General features: G+C 44.6%; 1 protein-coding gene across 1 annotated transcript in view; it reads right to left on the bottom strand.

Moving 5' to 3' along the window:
- CCDC92B (coiled-coil domain containing 92B) overlaps positions 1 to 26,869 on the bottom strand; it is a 121,240-nt gene that overhangs the window by 80,547 nt on the left and 13,824 nt on the right. The window contains exon 2 of the mRNA XM_069761276.1: positions 7,463 to 7,607. Within this exon, the coding sequence (XP_069617377.1) occupies positions 7,463 to 7,592 (130 nt within the window). The 5' untranslated portion in view covers positions 7,593 to 7,607. The remainder of the gene's footprint in view (positions 1 to 7,462; positions 7,608 to 26,869) is intronic.

The raw sequence follows: 26,869 nt of genomic DNA, 5'->3' as shown, positions 1-26,869 counted from the left end.
ATCGTTAAACGGCATAACATTAACCCCTTCCCAACTGGGTTATTTGTTGGACAGGCGAAAATTAAATAATGACATAGCGTAATGCGTCATATGTTGTTGTTCATCTGAGGTTGTATCTACCTGAGGTAATATCCTGTTAAGTATCTGCAAAAGACTTGAGACTTTCGCGTAGGTTCACCTTCCAGCAGTCCAACAACTCTAAGCATCTAAGCATACTTCCAATGGAATGGTTTAGATCAAAGCATATCCAAGTGTGTGAATGGCCGAGCCACAGTCCAGAACTAATAACCATTGAGAATCTGTGGTAAGACTTGAAAGTTGCTTTTCACAAACGCCTCCACCTCCATCCAATCTCACTGAGCTAGAGCTTGTTTGAGAAGAAAAATAGTCAAACATTTCATCCTCTAGATCTGCAAAACTCAGAGACATACCTGAAGTATTTGCAGCAGTAATTGTAGTGAAAGTATTGACTTGGGAAGGGCTGAGTACAAATGCACGTCACAATTCTCAGATTTATATTTTTAAAATGGATAACCCTGTATCATTTCCTTTACACTTAAATGCTTGCTACTTATTGTGGGTGTATAACATAAACTCCAAATAAAATACATTGAAATTTGTGGGAGTAAGGTGAAAAATTGTGGAAAATTGCATGGGGTATGAATATTTTTCAAGGCACTGTATGCATGTATTTCTAATATATATACTGTATGAGTCGCCCGCCAGGGCCGTGGTATACTTAGTACCGGGTCCGGTACTTAAAGGGGATGTCACGGTGGCGGTGACCCGGTCCGTGGCCCTGGGCGCCCAAGTAAAAGGGAATGTCTTTGAAAGGGGTTTTGAATAAAGTTTGTGTTCGTGACGCCACCTGTGGTATTTGGTCAGTGGGGACCGACGCTGCTTACAGGGGTCCTCTGGGGTGATGTTATGGCAGTTAAGATGGTATAACTTCCCACAGGTGAAGTTGGGTCCCCAGGGTTCCCGGTGTGTAGATGAAGATGGTGGGTGGTACGGCAAGAAACAGGGGACACAGGTTTGCAGTCTCTTTACCTGGTTTACTGAAGACTTCAGGCAGCCACAGTCCAAGGCACCAGATCACAGGTACAGGCACGGTCCGGCCGGCTTGGAAGCGAGTTCAGAGTCCCCTTTACCAGGTGAAGTTAGAAGCCTTCCTACTTGTGCGGTGGTGTAGTCCTTTGCTGCCTGTGGCTTCTGTCAAGGTCCTCACTGTTCTCTCTGTCCTCCGTAAAGGTGGGACACTAACTCGTATGACAGGTGGCTCGAGCCTGTTTACAAGGTCTCTATCACGACCCGGGCTCTATGCGCCACTGTGTCTCCTGGGTATTGGGGAGGATGGGTTATGTGTAGTCCAGCTGTCCTGCCGGATTCTGCTGTAAGTCCTGGAGTCCCTCACAACCTCGGTCTTCCGGCTACCGGAATCTACGCTCTGCAGCGAGGTAGCCCATTCGCAGCTATTCTCCCCAGTTGTCACTCTCCTGTGCTTCGCTCTCCTGCACGCTCACTACAAGTTGTTCTTCCTTCTGTGTTATCTCTGTCCTGGAGCTGCAGCACCCTCGTAGCTGCATGGCCCCTCCAGTACTTCTGACTGCTCTCATCTCTTTCTGCCAGGAGCTGCAGACTCCCACGTCTGATCAGCTACACTCCTTTCTTACCAGGTCCGCCTAAGCTGAAGTTCCTTGACCAGCTCCTCTCTGGCAATCTCTGACTCACTGCCTGACTTTCCCTCCAGACCAGAATATATATATAGGGAAGTTCCCTTGAAAACCGGGTTCAGAGCTCCCCCTTCTGGCCTGGAGTGTGAACATGTTGCATGTTTGTGTATACCTGATAGAGAAGATCCTCCTTCGCTTCCAAGCATGACCTCACTCTCCCCGTGAAGAAAGCAATGCCACTGTAACAACCAGGACCCTGGGGTGTCACATATATTTAATATCTTTTACTGATGTACATGCAGCTACTTAGTCTAAAAAGCTACCTGAACTGAAGGGTGTTTCTTAAAGCTGACATATTTATTGAGAGGGCACCCATCCAGTATAAAGTTGCGGAGCTCCAGACATCTCCACCCTCCAGCACGCTGCGACTAGCCCCCCACTGTAACTACAATGAAAGACAATATTACTGGAGACATTTTTCTTCCAAGCTCTTCAAGGTCAGGTCTGACATACTAATACTGTACACAGGGGCAAGATCAGACTTTAGCTTACGTGGCACACCATCTGAATAGCTTGCAATTAACCATGAGAGTGTGACAATGGGATGACTGTGCCGGCAGCAGTAGGGAAGAGAATTGGGCTGCTTTCTCTCAGTGACACTGTATAGCAAATAACAGCTTGCCTCCATGTTCTTCACCAGAACTTATGTCATTCATTAAGCAATATGGTACATAAAATAAGTAAAGATGTGCAAGTAAATAAATAATACTAATCACAATATTTCTGTCTTTGGGGATAATTAGCTGAAATCGAGTACTGTATTTTACCATATTATAGCTGTTTGCATACTTAATGTTGGCTACTAGCTCCTATCAGTCACAATGATCCCCCCATTGTGCCAGAAGAATGATTTACAGTATGTAGGAATCTATGGTAGGAGCTCTTGGGGATTTCCACATGGCAGCTGTTTCTTGGCTGAACAGCAGTGTGCTCAGGTGGTAAATGGGAGGAAAATACATCTTGTGTGATTTCTAATTTACAGAACATGAATCTCATTGATCTCGTATTACACTGTCTGACAGCTAAGCTATCAATACAGTTTATAAAGCTGTTCTTTTGTCTATGAATGGGTAGTACTGCATCAAAGATAATAGAACCTGACTGCAGAAAACTAGTGGGTTAGCAATATAGGGGTCAATTATGGTCCAGTGGTCCTCACTCTATGGCTTGTAGCTCCTCTCCGTTATACATGTTCTATACTCATGCGTTGGTGTCATCAATATTATTAAAAGTGTTTTCCCACTATTATTGTATATTCAAAAATTCACAGAAATTCCACCTCATAACATAATTTATTAAATATGCCTTAAAAGTGACCACTTAAAGGGAACCTGTCACCCCGTTTTTTCAGATTGAGATATAAATACTGTTAAATAGGGCCTGCGCTGTGCGTTACAATAGTGTATGTAGTGTACCCTGATTCCCCACCTATGCTGAGAAATACATTACCAAAGTCGCCGTTTTCGCCTGTCAATCAGGCTGGTCAGGTCAGGTGGGCGTGGTGACATCGCTCTTTTCTTCCCCAGCTTTCCGTTGGTGGCGTAGTGGTGTGCGCATGTCGCAGTGACGAATCCACTGCGCGCACGTGAAGAAGCAGCGCGCGATCTGCGCTATTACCCCCTGTCATCGGTGGGGGCGGCCATCTTCCTGGGGCCGCGCGTGCGCAGATGGAGTGCTCTGCTGCACGGGGCTTCAGGAAAATGGCCGCGGGATGCCGTGCGTGCGCAGAAGAGATCGCGGCGGCCATTTTCCCAAAGCCGAGATGCAAACTCGGCTTTGGGAAAATGGCCGCCGCGATCTCTAATGCGCACGCGCGGCATCCCGCGGCCATTTTCCTGAAGCCTTGTGCAGCAGAGCACTCCATCTGCGCACGCGCGGCCCCAGGAAGATGGCCGCCCCCACCGATGACAGGGGGTAATAGCGCAGATCGCGCGCTGCTTCTTCACGTGCGCGCAGTGGATTCGTCACTGCAACATGCGCACACCACTACGCCACCAACGGAAAGCTGGGGAAGAAAAGAGCGATGTTACCACGCCCACCTGACCTGACCAGCCTGATTGACAGGCGAAAACGGCGACTTTGGTAATGTATTTCTCAGCATAGGTGGGGAATCAGGGTACACTACATACACTATAGTAATGCACAGCGCAGGCCCTATTTAACAGTATTTATATCTCAATCTGAAAAAACGGGGTGACAGGTTCCCTTTAAAGTAAACCTGTCAGCAGGATTTTGCTAAGTAAACTACAGGCATTGTCAGGTTGGCGCAGTTATAGTGATTAAAATGATACCTGGGGTGAAGAAATTGTCTTGTGATTCTTGTGTAAATCAGTGCTAGAAGATTTCAGTTAATTATATGCCCGTGCTCCTGGGCTATACTGTAGGCAGAGTCTTATCTTCCAGTTCTGAGCCAGAGAAACCAAGGAGAGACCTGCCCACAGGACACTCCGAAGCACAAATATGTTCCTCATCATAGAGAAAGACTGTTTGTGCTTCGAGGCGTCCTGTGGGCAGGTCTCTCCTTGGTTTCTCTGGCCTAGAGCAGGAAGAAAAGACTCTGCCTACAGTCCCGTCCTGAAGCACAGGCATCTCATTAGCTGAAAACTTCTAACACTGATTACACAAGGACCACAAGACAGATTTCTTCAGCCCAGGTATCATTTTAATCAGTTTAACACTGCCAACCTGACAGTGTTTATGGTTTACTTTGAAAAAGCCTGCTGACAAGTTCACCTTAAAGGGAATCTGTCAGCATGGTTTTGTCATCCCATCTAAGTGTAGCATAATGTAGGGGCAGAAGCACTAATAGCAGCAGAGTTACTTACTGGGCTGTTTGCTGTCATTTTGATTAAATCCCTGATTTCTCTGTTGCAGATCTATCAGTTCTCTGAATGCTGAGCTCTGTGTAACCATTCTCACATCACTGACAGCTTTCTACACATGCACAGTGAACACAGAAAGCTGCCAATCAATGGCAGAGGCAAAGTTACACAGAGCTCATTAATTTGGAGGACTACATGGCAGCAGATTTACCAGTGCTCTAGTGATAATCACCTGGTGATAAAACAGTGATTTTATGAAAACTACTGCAAACAGCTCAGTAACATATTGTTGCAATAGACAGATGACAATGGCACTAACTGCATGGAATATTTATAAACATCGCTGAGGCGTACCTGGGGGGGCAGTCCAAAGTGCCTCCCCCAGCAGCTGCATTCTGCCTACCCCTGGAATGGGAGTCTGCAACTCTCTGAGCCAGCTGTCAAGCTGATAGCCAACACCATACCGGCTCCCAGTGATTAATTGTGCTAATGAGTACAATTGAGGCTCTGACCACCGGGTCAGAGCGACGTCAGGAGTGTGATCCGGTCATGTGCTCACGCTGCTAACATTACTTGCCGGCGTCCAAAAGAAAGAAGAACATCGGCGGTAAGTGCTCCACACTGGAGCTGAAGACACCGAAGATTAAATATAAATGGGGAGGGGGAGATTTGTTTTTTGTTGGGAGGAATTTATTCCATGAGGTGAGATTTATTCTATGGGGGGATTTATTCTGTGCTTGAGAGACTTTTTCTGTTGGGGAGATTTATTCTGTGGGGGGAGATTTATTCTGTCGGGGGGAGATTTATGATGTGGGGAAAGATTTATGATGTGGGAGAAAGATTTATGACATGGGAGAAAGATTATTGATGTGGGAGGAAGATTTACTGTGTGGGTGGGAGATTTTTTCAGTTGTGGGAGGGAGATTTATTCTGTGGTGGGATGGAGATTGTCATGCACAGTGTGGGAAGACTAAGTGCAACAAGAAAGAGATGAGGAGAAGGAAGCACAGACTCCAGGGAAAGGGGAGTGGAGACCCCTAGGCAGATCTGATAACACCCTACCTGCTCTACCGTCCTTAAATTGGTTGCTCACCAATCGCTGAACAGGAACCTAAGCCCTGTATCTCCCTAGAGCTAGGCCCTGGATAAGGAGGGAGAGGGGATAAGCACTGGTCAGTCCCCGCTGTAAACTAAAGACAAAATGGTAGACAGACAAGGAAAATGAACTTAGCTTGAGCAGACTCAGAGAGATAACACCAAACGTCCTCAAACAGCTCCAGAGAGGAAGTTAGCCGACTGCTATAACTCCAAGCCTTCACAAGGGAAAAATGAGAATATCACTGGCAACTCTCTGCAGCAGACTGGGAATTTATAAACCCCCAGGTCCAGGTGGGTCATCTAGAGCCAGAGGTTGCTGCTGGTCCAAGAGTCAGTAGGATTACGTTGGCATCTGTAATGCCAAACGCAGAGACCTTCTGCAGTAAAATGCAAAGCGACAGTCTGTTGCATCTGACACACCTGTGACAGAGAGTTAGTGTAACAAGGCGAAAGATTTGAGGACACCAGTTTGGGAAGCAAGGGAGGAGACAGGTGCAGACACAGTATGTGGAGTGATGGGTGCAGACGCAATATGGGGAGCGAAGGGGGTGGTGGGTGCAGACACAATATAGGGAGTCGGGGGATTTGTGAGGAGACAGAATGGTTAGCAGGGGGATGTGAGAGAAGACAGCATGAGGAGGGAGGGATAAATGTGTGAGGAGACTATTGAGGGTAGTAGTGTGAGGAGACAATATAAGGGGAGAAAAGTGTGAGTGGGCAAAGAATAAAGACTGAGTAGTGTGGGGGAACAGTGTAAGGTCACAGCCAGGGAGGGGGCCGGCATTAACCCTGTGTTAGCGGTGACCGGAGAGGAGTATGGAGCGGAGCGCTGGGGACACTGACTGCGGGGAGTGGAGCGCCGGGGACACTGACTGCGGGGAGCGGAGCGCCAGGGACACTGACTGCGGGGAGCGGAGCGCCGGGGACACTGACTGCGGGGAGCGGAGCGCGGGGACACTGACTGCGGGGAGCGGAGCGCCGGGGACACTGACTGCGGGGAGCGGAGCGCCGGGGACACTGACTGCGGGGGGCGGAGCTCCGGGGACACTGACTGCGGGGAGCGGGCGCCGGGCACTGACTGCGGGAAGTATGGAGCGGCCATTTTCTTCTGGACTGTGTCCGTCGCTGATTGGTCGTGGCTGTTTTGCGGCGACCAATCAGCGACTTGGATTTCCATAATAGACAGAGGCCACGACCAATGAATATCCGTGACAGAAGGACAGACAGACAGACTTAGACAATTATGTATATAGATGTTATTAAAATTGTATGAAGTTGTTTCCTATATAGATATATTTTTTATGGATCTTTTTTTCAATTTAGAGAAGCCTATGCAAAGAGGTATAAAAAAATACTAAAATTAGAACATGCTGTGTTTGGAAAAGAAAAAAAATAAGTCTTCAAAATTCTTCACAAACTATTTGCAATGCTATTATTAATCTTGTAATATTTTCACACATACTTACAGCAAATAGCATTTTTTTTGCTTAAAAGAAAGTAAAGCATAAAAAAGTTCTTAAAAATCTGGAGAAAAAAGCAGATAAAAATCTCTGTGTTATCCGTTTTTTTCATGGACACTTTGACTTGGCGAGTTTGATCTGCAGCAATAACCAAAAGTGGAGAAATCTTGCTGATCTTTTTGTGTACAGATAATCCGGACTTTAATGGGTATGTGCCCTCTCCGTGGAATTCACAAATAGCACATGTGCATGAAATATGGACGCCCCAATGAGGCCTTATTGTTTTGTATCAACTGGAGAGCCTGATGTTGGTGATAACTGATGGAAGGAATGAGTAAAAACAGCTCACCTGTACAACGTTTCTGCAGGCGCTGAATCTCCAGTTGAAGATCATGCAACATTCCTAGTTGTTCCTTTTTTAGGAAAGTAATGTTGCGCTCCACGCTTTGAATTTGCTGCTCCAAAGACTGAGTCTCCATTACGAGAGTCAACTCCTGGGAGGGAATATAACACAGAGGATGATACATGCTTTAGTTAGGCAAATAATCAATATAGAAACAAGAAGATTACAGAAAATTAGAATGATTCTCAGCTCAACATCACCCTCGCCTGCAAAGGAAGAAGCTACTGGGGTGGAATCCTGGCATCTACAACAAAGTGTTACATAGTGATGAACTCTATTGAACGCTATGAACGAATTTCTAAATTGTGGTAACGGTCATATAATGAGCACCTAATGGGTAAAGTATGGATTTCTTTTCATTGAAGTGCTTATTCTTGTACATTTAGAGTTTCCAAAGAAATGCTGTTATACCAGACCCCAGGCACAATGTCAAACGCCCCTAATTCATCTTAATTCGAAGTCAAGGTAACCAGTTTTAGAGATAAGAAATGTTCTTTCTGTTTGTTTGTTTGTTTGTTTGTTTGGGGTATTCCCTTTGAAAATTTTCCAAAGTAAGTAAACTAAATAGCCAAAAGTATGAGGACACCAACATGAGTTTTATGACCTCCCATTCTAAATACTTAGGCATTACAATGGAGATTCCCCCCTTTTGCAGTTATAAACAGCTTCGACCCTTCTGGAAAGACTTTCTACAAGATTTTTTGGTGTGTCAGTGGGAATATTTGCCCATTCACCTTCAAGAACACTTGTAAGGTCAGACCCCAATTTTACAATAGGGGTCTGACTCACAATCGCCATTCTAGTTAATCCCAAAATTGATAGATGGGGTTGAGGTCAGGGCTCTGTGTCAAGTGCTTCCACAATAAACTCACCCAACCAACCATGCCTTTATGAACTTTGCTTTGTGCACTGGGGCACAGTCAGGCTGGAATAGAAAACGGCTTTCTCCAAACTTTTCCCACAAAGCTGGAAGCTACAATTGTCCAAAATGTCTTGTTATGATGAAGCCTTAAGATTTTCCTTCACTGGAACTAAGGGGCCTAGGCCTACCCATGAAAAGCAACCCCATAGAATTATCCAAACTTTACAGTTAGCATAAGGCTGGGTCCACATTATAGGCAGTCCGTTAGACGGACTACGTTACACCGCGGCATAACGCGGTGTAACGCAGTCCGTTAATGCCGCCATTAAGCCCTATATCGGACACATCGCTAGCGCGCGCCCAAAATGGGCATGCGCTAGCGATGTGCCATCATTGAGTGAAGGACCCTGGGACGCGGGCTGCAGCATTTCCGGGTCAATCACCGCTAGCGCAGATAGAGCATCTGCTAGCTCTATCTGCACTAAGGCGATCACATTTCGGCACTTGCGTTAACGCAGCCCATTTAACGCATGTGTTGAACGGGCTGCTTTAACGCAATGTGAACCTAGCCTAATTCAGTCTGGCAGTCTTGCCCAGCATGGTCTGGTCTATGGATCTTGACTGGTGCAGGGCTGGGCCTCTGGTCGGGTACATCCCTATGTCTGAGCCATGGTGTCCATCCGAGCACACGTCCTGCTATTCTCTCTCATTGGTGCCAAATCTCTACCCGCATTGTCACTCCAGCCTTTTATATTAGGGAACTGTGTCATGAATGTCACCTGACCTGGTGCTCCATCTAGTCTTGCCCTTCTTGAAACACTCCCCCCTCTTATTGGTTCCGCAAGGTTCCATTTGAGCAGTAGGTGGCAGTCTCCGGTTTACAAATGCCACACAGCTCTGGGGAATCTCATCTTCCACAGCACACCCTCTTACATAGGTATCACTTATAGTTGTGTTAATCAAATAAATATTTGTTGGTTAATACTGTGTCCTCATCCTCTGCGTTGTTGCATTGGCGTACTTGTTTACACGCTTCAGTACTCGGTGATCCCGATTCTCTTTGTGGTTGAGTTGCTGTGGATCCTAAACACTTCCACTTTTCAATAATACCACTCACAGGTAAATATTTAGGAGGGACGACATTTCATGAATTGATTTGTTGGAATGGTGGCATCCAATTACAGTAGCATGCTCAAATTCAGTAAACTATTTAAAACAGACCTTTCTTTCAGAAAACTTTGTAACGGCAGGTTGCATTGCGAGAGGGCCAGATATTTTACAGTTGTAACAATGGGACAAAATGAAATCCTGAATTCAAAATTAATGTGTCCACTTACTTTTGCATTCACAGACTTCTATGAACAAAAATAGTCCATACAAATAGTGAATAGTACCTTTTTTCAAAAATATTAGAACACGTGGTTGACTTTTCTTGAAATAATCTACACCCTGAGGAAGGTATTTTTTTTAGCGACAGTTGTGGATTTGATCAATAAAGTTGGACCAAATAGCTCAGTATGCTGTACTATTCTGTTTGATAAAATCGCAGACACCATGGCGATAACTCAAACGGAGCACATTATAGCCAATGGGGTCTGCTGGGTGCAAGTGGTGTCCGCCATGTCACATATCAGTCACTGCTATTTATTTTGTTGTTTACATGACCTAGAGGAAGACAAATAAGTAGATGACTGTACCGATGTTGCCCAAATTAATTGTGGGTCTGCAGAGCTAATCACTCAGCTACACCTACATGACGTAGCGAAAAGTATCGCCATTAGTCTTTAAGCCTGCTGTTTGGACAACAATAGGCAGTCATTTTCTGCTGCAAAACGATGATGACCTCTGTGTTAATAGCTATAGTCAGAGCTGCTATTCCACCATTCATACGTAGTTAAGCTTCATAAGTAATTATTTATAAAGTCATACTGTAGTTCCACATAAAAGCCCACAGCAAGCTGCAGTTTAATGAACAGTGACATTTAGAGTCCAATTTAGTACCATGCATGCATTTTTAGGCCTGAGCCAGCATTAGATGGAGGCTTTTACTCAAAACTGTCTACAGCACAAATATAACAGACCCAAGGTCCCAAACCAACACAATCAGATTCTAGGAGCAACCGCTGCCTCTAAAGAACATGCTATGATTTGCCTTATTCTGCACACTGTGTATGTGTCCTTATCATTATAGAATAAACCCATTTCTATCTATTAAGGCACCGCTGCAGGGTTTCTTTTATTTTTCCACTGCAGCGGTGTCTGTAATGTGAGGTCCCTATACGTAGTATTATCCTTAGCAGCCAGTTGGTCTTCTGCAGATTGTGACCTGCCGGATCGCACCATTGTTTGCTGGGGAAGCCGGAGGTCACTTTTCAATGTAAGTCTATGACACTGTCATGATCCAGTTCTGAAATTATGTTCAGCTGTCTTGTCTCTGGACTGGTCATGTGGGAGTTAATCCTTTCTGCCTCACTCTGAAGCTGGCTGAACTATTTAAGTCCTCTGCAGCCTGTGGGCCAGTGTCAGCTATAGTTCATGCTGCACTGTTTGAGCTCCTGACCTGGATACCTGTACTAGTGTTCCTGTTTGCCTCTAACTGCCTGCACCTGTTCTTGACTTGTTCTGACCTCTGGCCTGTACCCCGACTCCGTCTTACATCTCACATTTTGGTTACCACGTTCCCGGTAGGTTCTGACGTCTTGCTTGTCCCCGACTATTCTCTGTTCGCCCATTCTGTACCGCACTGCTATCTCTGTGTATGACTTTGGCTTGTCTCACGTCTCTTTCATTACCTGTGACACCTGTGTTGTTATTCAGTGTTGCTGCGCTGTGTGTACAACCTCTTTTCCTTAACCAGCACCCCCTGGTGGAGGTTGCTCTATACTGCACTGCAGCAGAACATTACAGAAACGAAGAACGAGGATTTCATAGACTTAGAGCTTGTGACCATTACCTCTGACATCCAAACAGTCAGAAGTTGTGGTCACAAAATGGCGGATTGGGACCGGAGCAGCACTGGAAACAGCTGACTGAACACAGCAAGTCGGTGAGTATAAGACTAGGGGCAGAGAACTTACATTAGTGACAACACTACAGCAGTAAGACAAAAAAAATTACTGAAGTGGTGCTTTAATAATTTGTTTAACCCCTTCATGACCCAGCCTATTTTGACCTTAAAGACCTTGCCGTTTTTTGCAATTCTGACCAGTGTCCCTTTATGAGGTAATAACTCAGGAACGCTTCAACGGATCCTACCGGTTCTGAGATTGTTTTTTCGTGACATATTGGGCTTCATGTTAGTGGTAAATTTAGGTCAATAAATTATGCGTTTATTTGTGATAAAAACGGAAATTTGGCGAAAATTTTGAAAATTTCGCAATTTTCTCATTTTGAATTTTTATTCTGTTAAACCAGAGAGTTATGTGACACAAAATAGTTAATAAATAACATTTCCCACATGTTTACTTTACATCAGCACAATTTTGGAAACAAAATTTTTTTTGCTAGGAAGTTATAAGGGTTAAAATTTGACCAGCGATTTCTCATTTTTACAACGAAATTTACAAAACCATTTTTTTAGGGACCACCTCACATTTGAAGTCAGTTTGAGGGGTCTATATGGCTGAAAATACCCAAAAGTGACACCATTCTAAAAACTGCACCCCTCAAGGTACTCAAAACCACATTCCAGAAGTTTATTAACCCTTCAGGTGCTTCACAGCAGCAGAAGCAACATGGAAGGAAAAAATGAACATTTAACTTTATAGTCACAAAAATTATCTTTTAGCAACAATTTTTTTATTTTCCCAATGGTAAAAGGAGAAATTGAACCATGTACGTTGTTGTCCAATTTGTTCCGAGTACGCTGATACCTCATATGTGGGGGTAAACCACTGTTTGGGCGCACGGCAGGGCTTGGAAGGGAAGGAGCGCCATTTGACTTTTTGAATCAAAAATTGGCTCCACTCTTTAGCGGACACCATGTCACGTTTGGAGAGCCCCTGTGTGCCTAAAAATTGGAGCTCCCCCACAATTGACCCCATTTTGGAAACTAGACGCCCAAGGAACTTATCTAGATGCATAGTGAGCACTTTGAACCCCCAGGTGCTTCACAAATTGATCCGGAAAAATGAAAAAGTACTTTTTTTTCACAAAAAAATTCTTTTCGCCTCAATTTTTTCATTATCACATGAGCAATGGGATAAAATGGATCATAAAATTTGTTGGGCAATTTCTCCCGAGTACGCCGATACCTCATATGTGGGGGTAAACCACTGTTTGGGCACTCGGCAGGGCTCGGAAGGGAAGGCGCGCCATTTGACTTTTTGAATGGAAAATTAGCTCCAATTGTTAGCGGACACCATGTCGCGTTTGGAGAGCCCCTGTGTGCCTAAACATTGGAGCTCCCCCACAAGTGACCCCATTTTGGAAACTAGACCCCCCAAGGAACTTATCTAGATGCATATTGAGCACTTTAAACCCCCAGGTGCTTCACAGAAGTTTATAACGCAGAGCCATGAAAATAAAAAATAATTTTTCTTTCCTCAAAAATGATTTTTTAGCCTGGAATTTCCTATTTTGCCAAGGGTAATAGGAGAAATTGGACCCCAAATGTTGTTGTCCAGTTTGTCCTGAGTACGCTGATACCCCATATGTGGGGGTAAACCACTGTTTGGGTGCACGGCAGGGCTCGGAAGGGAAGGCACGCCATTTGGCTTTTTAAATGGAAAATTAGCTCCAATCATTAGCGGACACCATGTCACGTTTGGAGAGCCCCTGTGTGCCTAAACATTGGAGATCCCCCAGAAATGACCCCATTTTGGAAACTAGTCCACCAAAGGAACTAATCTAGATGTGTGGTGAGGACTTTGAACCCCCAAGTGCTTCACAGAAGTTTATAACGCAGAGCCATGAAAATAAAAAAAAAAAAATATTTTCTCAAAAATGATCTTTTAGCCTGCAATTTTTTATTTTCCCAAGGGTATCAGGAGAAATGTGACCCCAAAAGTTGTTGTCCAGTTTCTCCTGAGTACGCTGATACCCCATATGTGGGGGTAAACCACTGTTTGGGCACATTCCGGGGCTCGGAAGTGAAGTAGTGACGTTTTGAAATGCAGACTTTGATGGAATGCTCTGCGGGCGTCACGTTGCGTTTGCAGAGCCCCTGATGTGGCTAAACAGTAGAAACCCCCCACAAGTGACCCCATTTTGGAAACTAGACCCCGAAAGGAACTTATCTAGATGTGTGGTGAGCACTTTGAACCCCCAAGTGCTTCATAGAAGTATATAATGCAGAGCCGTGAAAATAATAAATACGTTTTCTTTCCTCAAAAATAATTATTTAGCCCAGAATTTTTTATTTTCCCAAGGGTTACAGGAGAAATTGGACCCCAAAAGTTGTTGTCCAGTTTCTCCTGAGTACGCTGATACCCCATGTGTGGAGGTAAACCACTGTTTGGGCACACGTCGGGGCTCAGAAGGGAAGTAGTGACTTTTGAAATGCAGACTTTGATGGAATGGTCTGCGGGCGTCACATTGCGTTTGCAGAGCCCCTGGTGTGCCTAAACAGTAGAAACCCCCCACAAGTGACACCATTTTAGAAACTAGACCCCCCAAGGAACTTATCTAGATATGTGGTGAGCACTTTGAACCCCCAAGTGCTTCACAGACGTTTACATCGTAGAGCCGTGAAAATAATAAATCATTTTTCTTTCCTCAAAAATGATGTTTTAGCAAGCATTTTTTTATTTTCACAAGGGTAACAGGAGAAATTGGACCCCAGTAATTGTTGCGCAGTTTATCCTGAGTATGCTGGTACCCCATATGTGGGGGTAAACCACTGTTTGGGCACACGTCAGGGCTCGGAATTGAGGGAGCACCATTTGACTTTTTGAATACGAGATTGGCTGGAATCAATGGTGGCGCCATGTTGCGTTTGGAGACCCCTGATGTGCCTAAACAGTGGTAACCCCTCAATTCTACCTCCAACACTAACCCCAACACACCCCTAACCCTAATCCCAACTGTAGCCATAACCCTAATCACAACCCTAACCACAACCCTAATTCCAGCTCTAACTCTAAGGCTATGTGCCCACGTTGCGGATTCGTGTGAGATTTTTCAGCATCATTTTTGAAAAATCCGCGGGTAAAAGGCACTGCGTTTTACCTGCGGATTTTCCGCGGCTTCCAGTGTTTTTTGTGCGGATTTCACCTGCGGATTCCTATTGAGGAACAGGTGTAAAACGCTGCGGAATCCGCACAAAGAATTGACATGCTGCGGAAAATACAACGCAGCGTTTCCGCGCGGTATTTTCCGCACCATGGGCACAGCGGATTTGGTTTTCCATATGTTTACATGGTACTGTAAACCTGATGGAACACTGCTGCGGATCCGCAGCCAAATCCGTGTGCACATAGCCTAATTCTAAAGGTATGTGCACACGCTGCGGAAAACGCTGCGGATCCGCAGCAGTTTCCCATGAGCTTACAGTTCAATGTAAACATATGGGAAACAAAAATCGCTGTACACATGCTGCGGAAAAACTGCACGGAAACGCAGCGGTTTACATTCCGCAGCATGTCACTTCTTTGTGCGGATTCCGCAGCGGTTTTACAACTGCTCAAATAGAAAATCGCAGTTGTAAAACCGCAGTGAAATGCGCAGAAAAAACGCGGTAAATCCGCCATAAATCCACAGCGGTTTAGCACTGCGGATTTATCAAATCCGCAGCGGAAAAATCCGCAGAGGACCAGAATACGTGTGCACATACCGAAACCCTATCCCTAACCCTACCCCTACCCCTAACCCTACCCCTAACCCTACCCCTAACCCTACCCCTACCTCTAACCCTAACCCTAGCCCTAGCCCTAACCCTAACCCTAACCCTACCCCTAACCCTAGCCCTAACCCTACCCCTAACCCTAACCCTACCCCTAACCCTACCCCTAACCCTAACTCTATTCTAACATTAGTGGGAAAAAAAAAATTCTTTATTTTTTTTATTGTCCCTACCTATGGGGGTGACAAAGGAGGGGGGTCATTTATTATTTTTTTTATTTTTATCACTGAGATAGATTATATCTCAGTGATCAAAATGCACTTTGGAACGAATCTGCCGGCCGGCAGATTCGGCGGGCGCACTGCGCATGCGCCTGCCATTTTGGAAGATGGCGGCGCCCGGGGAGAAGACGGACGGACCCCGGCAGGATCGGTAAGTATGATGGGGTGGGGGGGAGCACGGGGGGGGGGGATCGGAGCATGGGGGGGTGAACCGGAGCGCGGGAGGGGTGGAACGGAGCACGGGGGGGTAGAACGGAGCACGGGGGGGTGGAACGGAGCACGGGGGGGTGGAACAGAGCACGGAGGGGGGTGGATCGGAGTGCAGGGGGGGTGATTGGAGCACGGGGGGGTGATTGAAGCACGGGGGTGAGCGGACATGAGCACGGGGGGAGCGGAGCACAGGACAGAGGGGAGCCGGAGCAGTGTACCGGACAGATCGGGGGGCTGGGGGGGTGATCGGTGGGGTGGGGTGGGGGCACATTAGTATTTCCAGCCATGGCCGATGATATTGCAGCATCGGCCATGGCTGGATTGTAATATTTCACCAGTTATAATAGGTGAAATATTACAAATCGCTCTGATTGGCAGTTTCACTTTCATCAGCCAATCAGAGCGATCGTAGACATGAGGGGGTGAAGCCACCCCCCCTGGGCTAAACTACCACTCCCCCTGTCCCTGCAGATCGGGTGAAATGGGAGTTAACCCTTTCACCCGATCTGCAGGGACGCGATCTTTCCATGACGCCACATAGGCGTCATGGGTCGGATTGGCACCGACTTTCATGACGCCTACGTGGCGTCATGGGTCGGGAAGGGGTTAAGGGGAGCCTCTCACCCCAAAAACACTTTTAAGAAAGCATAAAAAGCATTTTTTAATATGCAAAATGAGGATGTTCGGTGCACCCTTGGTGTGGCCACAAGCGCTCAGGCAATGTCTTGCCTCTTAAGTATCATGCCTGGCCACCTCCCCGCACCTAGATTGCCAGAGTTCTCTTGACCAGAGTGAGTGTTAGATGAAAAGAACGTTTTGGAGTGTGAGCATACAGTGCCCGGAGCAGGAGCAGCACTTTCTCATGTCTGCTGCAGTCACTTGCTTTGATTGGTATATCAGCATCCGCAGCAGAGGTGAGAAACCGCCGCACTTGTTCCGAGCACCATGTGCTCACTCAGCAAGGCTTTCTTTTCAGATAACTCTCATTGTGGCCAAGTGAGACCTGCAATCCATTTTCTCCTGTTACCCTTGTGAAAATAATAAAATTTGGAGGTAAAGTAAAATTTTTGTGAAAAAGTGTTAAATGTTAATTTTTTTCTTCTCTATAGCTTTTGTTCCTGTGAAGCATCGGGAGGGTAAATAAACTTCTTGAATGTGGATTTAAGTACTTTAAGTGGTGCAGTGTTTAGAATGGTGTCACTTCTGGGTATTTTCTGTCATACAGACAGTGACTTCAAATATGAGATGGTCCCTAAATAAATGGTTTTGTAAATTTTGTTAAAAAATGAGAAATTGCTGGTCAACTTTTAACCCTTCTAACTTCCTAACAAAGAAAAAATAGACTTAAAAAGTGGTGCAGATGTAAAGTAGACGTGGGAAATGTTATTTATTACCTATTTTGTGTAATATAACTTTCTGATTTAAAGACACAAGAATTAAAATGTTCAAAATTGCTAAATTTTGGGAACATTTCCGATATTTTCACAAATAAATGTAAGTCATATTGAACAAATTTTACCACTACTATGAAGTACAGGATGTCACGAAAAAACAGAATCAGTGGGATCCGTTGAAGTGTTCCAGAGTTATTACCACATAAAGTGACACTGCTCAGATTTCAAAAATTTTGCCTGGTCGTTAAGGTGGTCAAAATTGGTTTTGTCACTAAGGGGTTAATGGGAACCTGTAATCAGGTTTTTGCTACACAGTATGAGAGCAGCATGATCTAGTGATGTATCAGTTATTGGCTGCTTGCTGTCTTTTTTTAAAATCCCTTTTTATCTGCTGCAGATCTACCAGTATGTATTTTGAGCTTTGTATAACCCTATATAGAGCTCATGAAAATACTTGACTTCATGGCAATAGGTTCACTAGTCCTATCAAAACTGCACTAAATAGCCCAGAAAGTGACATAGCACTGGAATCAGGGACTCTGCCCCTATATTATGCTGCTCTCAGATTGGATGGAAAAACCTGGTGACAAATTCCCTTTAATTAATACACAAGTGTGATTTATATAATAATATATAATAATTATAAACCTCGCATTATTAATGTAATACTACATATTTGGTTTTGTATGTTCCTTTATCAAAATTCCTAATGAAAGTTGCGGAATGTCAGTGCAGTAAAAGTACAGATTGTACACTTTTTAACCTCAAATATGTTCATAAGGTATGTTCGATTACAACCCCAATTTTTTTTTAAAAACTTGGGACATGTAAAATGTGAAGAAAGCAAGAATGTATTAATTTTGAAATATCTTATAGCCATATTTTATTCTTAGTACAAAAAAAAAAAGAGCATGAACCGCACATCCCAAAATCATACGTTGATCTAAAGCCGCTAGGCAAAAATTTATATACTGAACATGAGGTTTTCAGTTTAACATTCTGATCAGACTGTATGAAGCCCACTGCCACTTCACGGCAAACCTCGTAGTGGGTCCTATCGCCCTAACGGAGCTCCGTTAGGGCGATAGGACCCACTACGAGGTTTGCCGTGAAGGGGCAGTGGGCTTCATACAGTCTGATCAGAATGTTAAACTGAAAACCTCATATTCAGTTATATTAATTTTTGCCTAGCGGCTTTAGATCAACGTATGATTTTGGGATGTGCGGTTCATGCTCTCTCTTTTTTTTCTTTTTTGCAAAGCATATTTTATTCTTAGCAGAACAAATGACACAGATCCGAAGCTGAACATTAGATATTTTTCCAAAATTAGCTCATTTAGAAATTGATGACAGCAATACATCTCAAAAAGTTGGAACCAGGGTTAACAAGCCTGGAAAAGCAAGTGACAGTAATGAACAATAGCAGGAGGTTCAATTTTCAACTAAGCCACATGACGGTGTATAAAATAATTATGTTAGAGAGGCAGAGTCTCTCAGAAGCAAAGATGGTCAGAGGTCACCAATCTGAAAACAACTGTTTCTAAAAATTGTGGAAAAATTTCAGAAAAATGTTCCTCAATGTAAAATTGTAAAGACTTTGAATATCCCGCCATCTACATAATATCACTAAAAGATTCATGATTCTGGTGAAATCCATGTGCTCAAGGGACATCCATCGATGACTGTTGTTACTAGATGCTCGTGATCTATGGGCCCCCTGGCGGCACTGCATTAAAAACAGGCATGATTGGCCACCTAAGTAACTTCAAAATGAATTCCCATAAATCCGAAATCCTAAACATATCACTCCAACTCCCCTTGGTGGACCAATTAAGGAGGGCTTTCCCATTTAAATGGAGCTTTGATTCCCTTACTTATTTAGGTATCAAAATTACAAACAAAACGTCTAAACTGTTTGAAACCAACCTTGCGCCAATCCTACAGAAAACAAACTCAGACTTGGAGAAGTGGCACAGGCTACAATTGTCCTGGCTGGGTAGAATCAATGCAGTGAAGATGGACCTCCTGCCTCGCCTCTTATATTTTTTTCAAACAATTCCCCTATACCTACCAGCTTCCTTCTTTTCCCGCCTCAAACAAATAATTACTCGTTTTATTTGGTCTCATAATCGAGCACGTATTTCATATACAACATTGAGTAGATCTAAATCGACAGGTGGACTGGGTCTCCCGGACCTCGCGATTTATAGTTATGCATCAATGGGAACTTGTATCCTAGACCTTTATCACAGTAAAAACAACAAAAAGTGGGTTAACTTAGAAAATGATCTCAATGGACGAGACTCCCAAATTGTACTTTGGAAAGGAGGCAAGGGGCTAGGGCCGGGCACCTACATACCCTTCCTTACGAGAAACTTGTTGCTTCTTATCAAAAACCGAAATAAAGACTTTCAGATCACAACCCTCCCGGGCCCCTTAATTCCAATTTACGATAATTCTGCTTTTCCGGCAGGGTTGAATAGAGAGACATTTCTAAATAAAAGAAAAGATTCAAAACCCATCATCCATGACTATTTAAATGAAACTGGGATGAAGTCCCTTAGGGAACTATTCCCAGAGGAGGAATCATGCTCTGTTGACTGGTTCTTCTATGAACAACTAAAATGTTATATCCACTCAATCTCTAAACAAGCCAATATCAACAGGCCGCTAACTCCCTTTGAGAAGCTTTGCATATCAGCAAATCCCCCAGATCATACTGTCTCGCTGCTTTATAAAATCTTCCAAGAGGGAAGGGCTCCGCTGCAGGGTTGGCCATTGTTTTTCTCAAAATGGGAGGGCGACCTAGGAAGACCCTTGTCATCTGAAGATAGGGAAAAAATTCTTCTCTTTTCTTCCAGATCGTCATTATGCGCAGTATCACAGGAGAGGAGCTATAGGATTCTAGCAAGATGGTATAGATGCCCCTCCATGGTGCATGCGGTGTTCCCCACGACCCCTGACACCTGCTGGAGATGTCTAAAGGAGATAGGCTCTTACATGCATATCTGGTGGGACTGCCCCCCCATAAGGGATTTGTGGCTGGCCGTCTTTAAACTTCATAATAAGCTGTCTATCACACAGATCCAACCTTCAGCAGGTCTAGCTTTGCTGTCTCTATGCGACTTGTCAATATCTAGGTTCAAGAGGGGTATCCTCAGACACTTTCTTACTGCAGTCAGAAATCTGATCCCTAGGTTTTGGAAACAAGAAAAATTTCCTTCCCGTACAGATTTTGTGGCAGAACTTAATGACATCTATAGAATGGAGCAGTTGATAAATCAGTCACCAGGTAACGTAGAAAAAACCTACAACATATGGGCCACCTGGATCGCTTTTAGGGAAACTCCTGAACTGGATCTCTGGGTTTCCAGAACCCGACGCACTTTATAGCCTATTCTCGTATGCTTCCAGGCCGTTCCTCGGCGTGCGTCCTGTCCGCTGGGATGCGTGGGCAGCCACACTCCTTCCCTGAATTCCCCACACCCTCATCCATCCTTCTTTTCTTCTTCCCACCCTCTTTTCTTTCCCCTTCCTTACTTTCTATGTTTGTCCTCCTCATAACTAGTTCGATTATACATATTGTATTTTGAATATCCACAAAGAAATCTAACAATTGGTACCATCTATCCCGGCTGTTTTTTATTGTTATCAGCTCATGATTTCGGGATAGCCAGGAGCATTGCTGATCAGAAAAGTTAAATCATAAGACATAAATGCTGTAACTATGCTCCTCTTGTTCGACTTAAAATTACTGCCTATCATTGCACAGATTTACCAGTTTGTAACGTTTGCCTTTGTTTTTTTTTATTGCTGTGACCAATAAAAATGATTTATACAAAAAAACAGGCATGATTCCCTTATGCACATCACTGCATGGGCAACCTAATGCTTCTAGAACTTGTCTGTGAACATAGGTCACTGTGCAATCTACAAATTCAAGTTTCAGCTCTATCAGGCAAATAATAAGTCATATATCAACACAATCAAGGAACACTGATTTTTGATTGTTGCTATGGAAGACCACATAGATCTGCATCGGTGGTGTAAAAAAACAATAAGTAATTTTGAATAAAGATTTATTGGACCATTTAAGATAAATTAAAAGTAGAGTTTAACAAATCTCCCAAAACTCAATTCAGCAGATTTGTTCAAATCAGTGGAAGAGGAACAGAGAAAGGTCCAAATCACATCAAATTATTTTGGTGCATTTTTAAATTGCCTGAAACTAGTTAAACACTAATAAACTCTTATACGCTCATCTCCTCATTGACATTGAAATACATTATTCCCTTATGACCTCATGGGGTCTAGCCAGTGGTGGGATCAACTGGAAGAACTTAAGGGTGGATTACACAAAAGAGCAGTCAATCTGTGGGCTAGGCAGGTAGTGGTAGCAGCCAAAAAGGTTTGGAGAGGTCCAAAGAAAATGGAGTACAGAACATATTTTTTAACCTTATCAGCCTTTAGAACTCAGCAAAATGATGGCCAAATGGCCACCATTTTGCTGGTTTTGAGTAAATTGATTAAGATACAATTTTTTTTAGAAATTTGTAGTGAAATCAATTTGTTTAGAATTCATTCGCTCATTGGAAATGGGAGAATAAAAACAAAAGGTTGTGAAGATGGAAAAAGATTTTTAACCATGAGCATTTCTGCTCTCATGTATGTAGTTTAAAGGCCCACATACACAGTATATTAAAGTAGTACAAACCCTCCCGAGGCTCCTAACTCTCAGGGAATATATTATTTGGGTGGTTTGAACTTTTTTGCCCAATCTTTTTTGTTCTGGAGACAGATAAGCTGGCGCCAGATCACCCAAACTATGCAATCATCTGTATGGATGGATAGCTCTTGACTAAACGAGAGAGAGAGAGTTATCTTAGGTCTATAGACACATTTTAGAACTCAAGTTCTTAATAGATACTATTAACAGTGACCCTTGAAAAGTTGGAAGAGAAAACCTACGTGTAACCTATTACGATGTGATGTTATCCTAATTTATATTGTGATGCAGTGACTTCTGTTACAGGTAGGAAGCGCTGCATGGTCTTTTCAGAATATGCATGGAGGTGTATTGAGGCCATAAGAATGCATGGCACTGGTGGGTATAACTGGTGATGATACAAAGTCCGGCAGGATTGTAAATGACCGGTGTTATGAAGGCAATCCAGTAACACAGTGTGCCAGTAATCAGAGCACATACAGTGATCTGACAATAACCCAAAAACAATAGAACGAGCTCTGAGACGTGGAATCTCTGTAGACTGCAATACCTGAACCTATCCTAAACACAACTACAGGCAGCTGTGGATTGCGCCTGACACTACCTATGCAACTCGGCACAGCCTGAGGAACTGACTAGCCTGAAGATAGAGATACAAGCCTGACTTGCCTCAGAGAAATACCCCAAAGGAAAAGGCAGCACCCCACATATAATGACTGTTAGCAAGATGAAAAGACAAAACGTAGGGATGAAATAGATTCAGCAAAGTGAGGCCCGATATTCTAGATAGAGCGAGGATAGCAAAGAGAACTTTGCAGTCTACAAAAAACCCTAAAGCAAAAAACCACGCAAAGGGGGCAAAAAGACCCACCGTGCCGAACTAACGGCACGGCGGTACACCCTTTGCGTCTCAGAGCTTCCAGCAAAAACGAATAGACAAGCTGGACAGAAAAAACAGCAACAAAAGCAAAGAAGCACTTATCTAAGCAGAGCAGCAGGCCACAGGAAAGATCCAGAAGCTCAGATCTAACACTGGAACATTGACAAGGAGCAAGGAAGACAGAATCAGGTGGAGTTAAATAACAAGGCAGCCAACGAGCTCACCAGAACACCTGAGGGAGGAAGCCCAGAAGCTGCAGTACCACTTGTGCCCACAGGAGTGAATTCAGCCACAGAATTCACAACAGTACCCCCCCCTTGAGGAGGGGTCACCGAACCCTCACCAGAGCCCCCAGGCCGACCAGGATGAGCCACATGAAAGGCACGAACAAGATCTGGAGCATGGACATCAGAGGCAAAAACCCAGGAATTATCTTCCTGAGCATAACCCTTCCATTTAACCAGATACTGGAGTTTCCGTCTAGAGACACGAGAATCCAAAATTTTCTCCACAATATACTCCAATTCCCCCTCCACCAAAACAGGGGCAGGAGGCTCAACAGATGGAACCATAGGTGCCACGTATCTCCGCAACAACGACCTATGGAATACATTATGTATGGAAAAGGAGTCCGGGAGGGTCAGACGAAAGGACACAGGATTGCGAATCTCAGAAATCCTATACGGACCAATAAAACGAGGTTTAAATTTAGGAGAGGAAACCTTCATAGGAATATGACGAGAAGATAACCAAACCAGATCCCCAACACGAAGTCGGGGACCCACACGGCGTCTGCGATTAGCGAAAAGTTGAGCCTTCTCCTGGGACAAGGTCAAATTGTCCACTACCTGAGTCCAGATCTGCTGCAACCTGTCCACCACTGAATCCACACCAGGACAGTCCGAAGACTCAACCTGTCCTGAAGAGAAACGAGGATGGAACCCAGAATTGCAGAAAAATGGAGAGACCAAGGTAGCCGAGCTGGCCCGATTATTAAGGGCGAACTCAGCCAACGGCAAAAAGGACACCCAATCATCCTGGTCTGCAGAAACAAAACATCTCAGATATGTTTCCAAGGTCTGATTGGTTCGTTCGGTCTGGCCATTAGTCTGAGGATGGAAAGCCGAGGAAAAAGATAGGTCAATGCCCATCCTACCACAAAAGGCTCGCCAGAACCTTGAAACAAACTGGGAACCTCTGTCAGAAACAATATTCTCAGGAATGCCATGCAAACGAACCACATGCTGGAAGAACAAAGGCACCAAATCAGAGGAGGAAGGCAATTTAACCAAGGGCACCAGATGGACCATTTTAGAAAAGCGATCACAGACCACCCAAATGACTGACATCTTTTGAGAAACGGGAAGGTCAGAAATGAAATCCATCGAAATATGTGTCCAAGGCCTCTTCGGGACCGGCAAGGGCAAAAGCAACCCACTGGCACGTGAACAGCAGGGCTTAGCCCTAGCACAAATCCCACAGGACTGCACAAAAGTACGTACATCCCGTGACAGAGATGGCCACCAGAAGGATCTAGCCACTAACTCTCTGGTACCAAAGATTCCTGGATGACCAGCCAACACCGAACAATGAAGTTCAGAGATAACTTTACTAGTCCACCTATCAGGGACGAACAGTTTCTCGGCCGGACAACGATCAGGTTTATTAGCCTGAAATTTTTGCAACACTCGCCGCAAATCAGGGGAGATGGCAGACACAATGACTCGTTCCTTGAGGATACTCGCCGGCTCAGATAAACCCGGAGAGTCGGGCACAAAACTCCTAGACAGAGCATCCGCCTTCACATTTTTAGAGCCCGGAAGGTACGAAATCACAAAATCGAAGCGAGCAAAAAATAACGACCAACGGGCCTGTCTAGGATTCAAGCGCTTGGCAGACTCGAGATAAGTAAGGTTCTTATAATCAGTCAATACCACCACGCGATGCTTAGCTCCTTCAAGCCAATGACGCCACTCCTCGAATGCCCACTTCATGGCCAGCAACTCTCGGTTGCCCACATCATAATTACGCTCAGCAGCAGAAAACTTCCTGGAAAAGAAAGCACATGGTTTCAACACTGAGCAACCAGAACCTCTCTGTGACAAAACCGCCCCTGCTCCAATCTCAGAAGCATCAACCTCGCCCTGGAACGGAAGAGAAACATCTGGTTGACACAACACAGGGGCAGAACAAAAACGACGCTTCAACTCCTGAAAAGCTTCCACGGCAGCAGAAGACCAATTAACCAAATCAGCACCCTTCTTGGTCAAATCGGTCAATGGTTTGGCAATGCTAGAAAAATTACAGATGAAGCGACGATAAAAATAAGCAAAGCCCAGGAACTTTTGCAGACTTTTCAGAGATGTCGGCTGAGTCCAATCCTGGATGGCTTGGGCCTTAACCGGATCCATCTCGATAGTAGAAGGGGAAAAGATGAACCCCAAAAATGAAACTTTCTGCACACCGAAGAGACACTTTGATCCCTTCACGAACAAAGAATTAGCACGCAGGACCTGGAAAACCATTCTGACCTGCTTCACATGAGACTCCCAATCATCTGAGAAGATCAAAATGTCATCCAAGTAAACAATCAGGAATTTATCCAGATACTCACGGAAGATGTCATGCATAAAAGACTGAAAAACAGATGGAGCATTGGCAAGTCCGAACGGCATCACCAGATACTCAAAATGACCCTCGGGCGTATTAAATGCCGTTTTCCATTCATCTCCTTGCCTGATTCTCACCAGATTATACGCACCACGAAGATCTATCTTAGTGAACCAATTAGCCCCCTTAATCCGAGCAAACAAGTCAGATAACAATGGCAAGGGATACTGAAACTTAACAGTGATCTTATTAAGAAGGCGGTAATCAATACACGGTCTCAGCGAACCATCCTTCTTGGCTACAAAAAAGAACCCTGCTCCCAGTGGTGATGACGATGGGCGAATATGTCCCTTCTCCAGGGATTCCTTCACATAACTGCGCATAGCGGTGTGTTCAGGCACGGATAAATTGAATAAACGACCTTTAGGGAATTTACTACCAGGAATCAAATTGATAGCACAATCACAATCCCTATGCGGAGGTAGGGCATCGGACTTGGGCTCTTCAAATACATCCTGATAATCAGACAAGAACGCTGGGACCTCAGAAGGAGTGGATGACGAAATAGACAAAAATGGATCATCACCATGTACCCCCTGACAACCCCAGCTGGATACCGACATAGAGTTCCAATCCAATACTGGATTATGGGTTTGTAGCCATGGCAACCCCAACACGACCACATCATGCAGATTATGTAGCACCAGAAAGCGAATAACTTCCTGATGTGCAGGAGCCATGCACATGGTCAGCTGGGCCCAGTACTGAGGTTTATTCTTGGCCAAAGGTGTAGCATCAATTCCTCTCAACGGAATAGGACACCGCAAAGGCTCCAAGAAAAACCCACAACGTTTAGCATAATCCAAATCCATCAGATTCAGGGCAGCGCCTGAATCCACAAATGCCATGACAGAATACGATGACAAAGAGCATATCAAGGTAATGGACAGAAGGAATTTGGACTGTACAGTACCAATGACGGCAGACCTATTGAACCGCTTAGTGCGCTTAGGACAATCAGAAATAGCATGAGTGGAATCACCACAGTAGAAACACAGCCCATTCAGACGTCTGTGTTTTTGCCGTTCAACTCTGGTCATAGTCCTATCGCACTGCATAGGCTCAGGTTTAATCTCAGAAAATACCGCCAGATGGTGCACAGATTTACGCTCGCACAAGCGACGACCGATCTGAATGGCCAAAGACATAGACTCATTCAAACCAGCAGTCATAGGAAAACCCACCATGACATCCTTAAGAGCCTCAGAGAGACCCTTTCTGAACAAAGCTGCCAGCGCAGATTCATTACACAGAGTGAGTACTGACCACTTCCTAAATTTCTGACAATATACTTCTATATCATCCTGACCCTGGCACAAAGCCAGCAAATTTTTCTCAGCCTGATCCACTGAATTAGGCTCATCGTACAGCAATCCGAGCGCCAGGAAAAACGCATCGACACCACTCAATGCAGAGTCTCCTGGCGCAAGAGAAAATGCCCAGTCCTGAGGGTCGCCGCGCAAAAAAGAAATAATAATCAAAACCTGTTGAACTGAATTACCAGAAGAATGAGGTTTCAAGGCCAGAAATAGCTTACAATTATTTTTGA

The sequence above is a fragment of the Ranitomeya imitator genome, chromosome 3 (genome assembly GCF_032444005.1).
Source record: "Ranitomeya imitator isolate aRanImi1 chromosome 3, aRanImi1.pri, whole genome shotgun sequence".
NCBI lineage: Eukaryota > Metazoa > Chordata > Amphibia > Anura > Dendrobatidae > Ranitomeya > Ranitomeya imitator.
The sequence above is the reverse complement of the archived record's forward strand: the minus strand, read 5'-3'. Positions and strand labels throughout refer to the sequence as shown.